Below are 1,516 nucleotides of genomic sequence, written 5' to 3' on the forward strand. Positions count from 1 at the left end.
CTTTGTCAACAAAGCTCCATCTAGTCAAGGCTATGGTTTTTCCAGTAGTCATGTATGAGTGTGAGAGTTGGACTATAAAGAAAGCTGAGTGCCAAAGAATTGATGCTTTTGAACTATGGTGTTGGAGAAGAGTCTTCAGAGTCCCTTGGAATGCAAGGAGATCCGACCAGTCCATCCTAAAGGAGATGAGTCCTGGGTGTTCATTGGAAGGACTGATGTTGAAGCTGAAACTCCAGTACTTTGGCCACCTGATGCAAAGAGCTGACGCATTTGAAAAGATCCTGATGCTGGGAAAGATTGAGGGCAGGAGGAGAAGGGGATGACAGAGGATGAGATGGTTGGATGGCATCACCGACTCAACAGACATGGGTTTGGGTGGACTCCAGGAGTTGGTGATGGACAGGGAGGCCTGGTGTGCTGCGGTTCATGGGGTCACAAAGAGTCAGACATGACTGAGTGACTGAACTGAACTGAATATGAAACATATATATAGGAAAGCTATTTGTGTTTATATGTTTAAAGATACATCATTAAAATTTCTCACTATTCCTTCTGAGATTTCTTTGGGTAATATTCTCTATAAATCTATAGTTTATTATGTCACCTACCAGTTACAGTGACTTCTAACTCCTTGTTTCCAATTTTTAATACTACTTCTTCTTTTCTGTTTTTACATCCTGAGCTTTGACCAAGCCTTGAACAGTATCAACAGTAAGAGTGTACCCTTTCTCTTGCTCTGAGTCTTATGAAGGGGAAATCTATAGTGTCAATCACCCTTTAGGAAAAGATGACTATGAAGGAGTCTCTCTGATTCATCTCTTTTGCAGTGTCTCCCTCAGGTCAAGGAGCAGAGGCACCACTCTGGCTGGAGACCTGCCCTCAGCCCACCTCAGTCCCAGCCCAATTTATCAGGCCCTTCCTTAGGCTTCTCATTATTACATACTAAAATGTTTGGTTTTGTCTCCACAGGGCAGGCCAAGTCTTCACAGAAAATTGAAGACTTGATGGAAATGGTGAAGAAGTTGCAGAAAGGTCACGTGTCTCCTCTATAACTGAGGCTCAGCCTGAGGTTTGGAGTCAGGCAGAAGTGGAATCAATTCTAAGCCACCTGATTCACCACCTTGGGAAATTAACTCATTTGTTCTCTTAGTTTCAAAAGTTAATTTTTTGAAGTAAAAATATGACTCCATGATTCAAAATTTAAGTATAAGGGGATAAAATGCAAAACATTTTCCCACAACACAGTTTCAATCCCCTTACTGGCCATCCATTTGGCTCCCCCTATACTCTACTGAATTTCCAGGATTTTGTCTTTACCTTCCTTCCATCCACCTCAACTCTGCTCTCTTCTTGCTACCAGGCACCGTCCGCCCATGTTCCTATCTCGAGTAGGCCTTTGCACTGACTGTCTCCCACCCCCACCCAAGGAACTGCAAGGCTTGCCCTCCTCACTTGATTTGGGGCCCTCAAGAGGTCTTGCCATATCTGAAGGAGCACTTCCCACTCCTTCACTTTT

The 1,516-nt window shown here is 43.7% G+C and overlaps 1 protein-coding gene across 1 annotated transcript in view; it reads left to right on the forward strand.

The window, feature by feature from the left end:
- Positions 1 to 1,516, forward strand: part of SYCE1 (synaptonemal complex central element protein 1) — a 12,936-nt gene that overhangs the window by 6,423 nt on the left and 4,997 nt on the right. Inside the window, exon 2 of the mRNA XM_010833712.1 lies at positions 970 to 1,032. Within this exon, the coding sequence (XP_010832014.1) occupies positions 970 to 1,032 (63 nt within the window). The remainder of the gene's footprint in view (positions 1 to 969; positions 1,033 to 1,516) is intronic.

The sequence above is a fragment of the Bison bison genome, unplaced genomic scaffold (assembly GCF_000754665.1).
Source record: "Bison bison bison isolate TAMUID 2011002044 unplaced genomic scaffold, Bison_UMD1.0 scf7180017863875, whole genome shotgun sequence".
NCBI classification, from domain to species: Eukaryota; Metazoa; Chordata; class Mammalia; order Artiodactyla; family Bovidae; genus Bison; species Bison bison.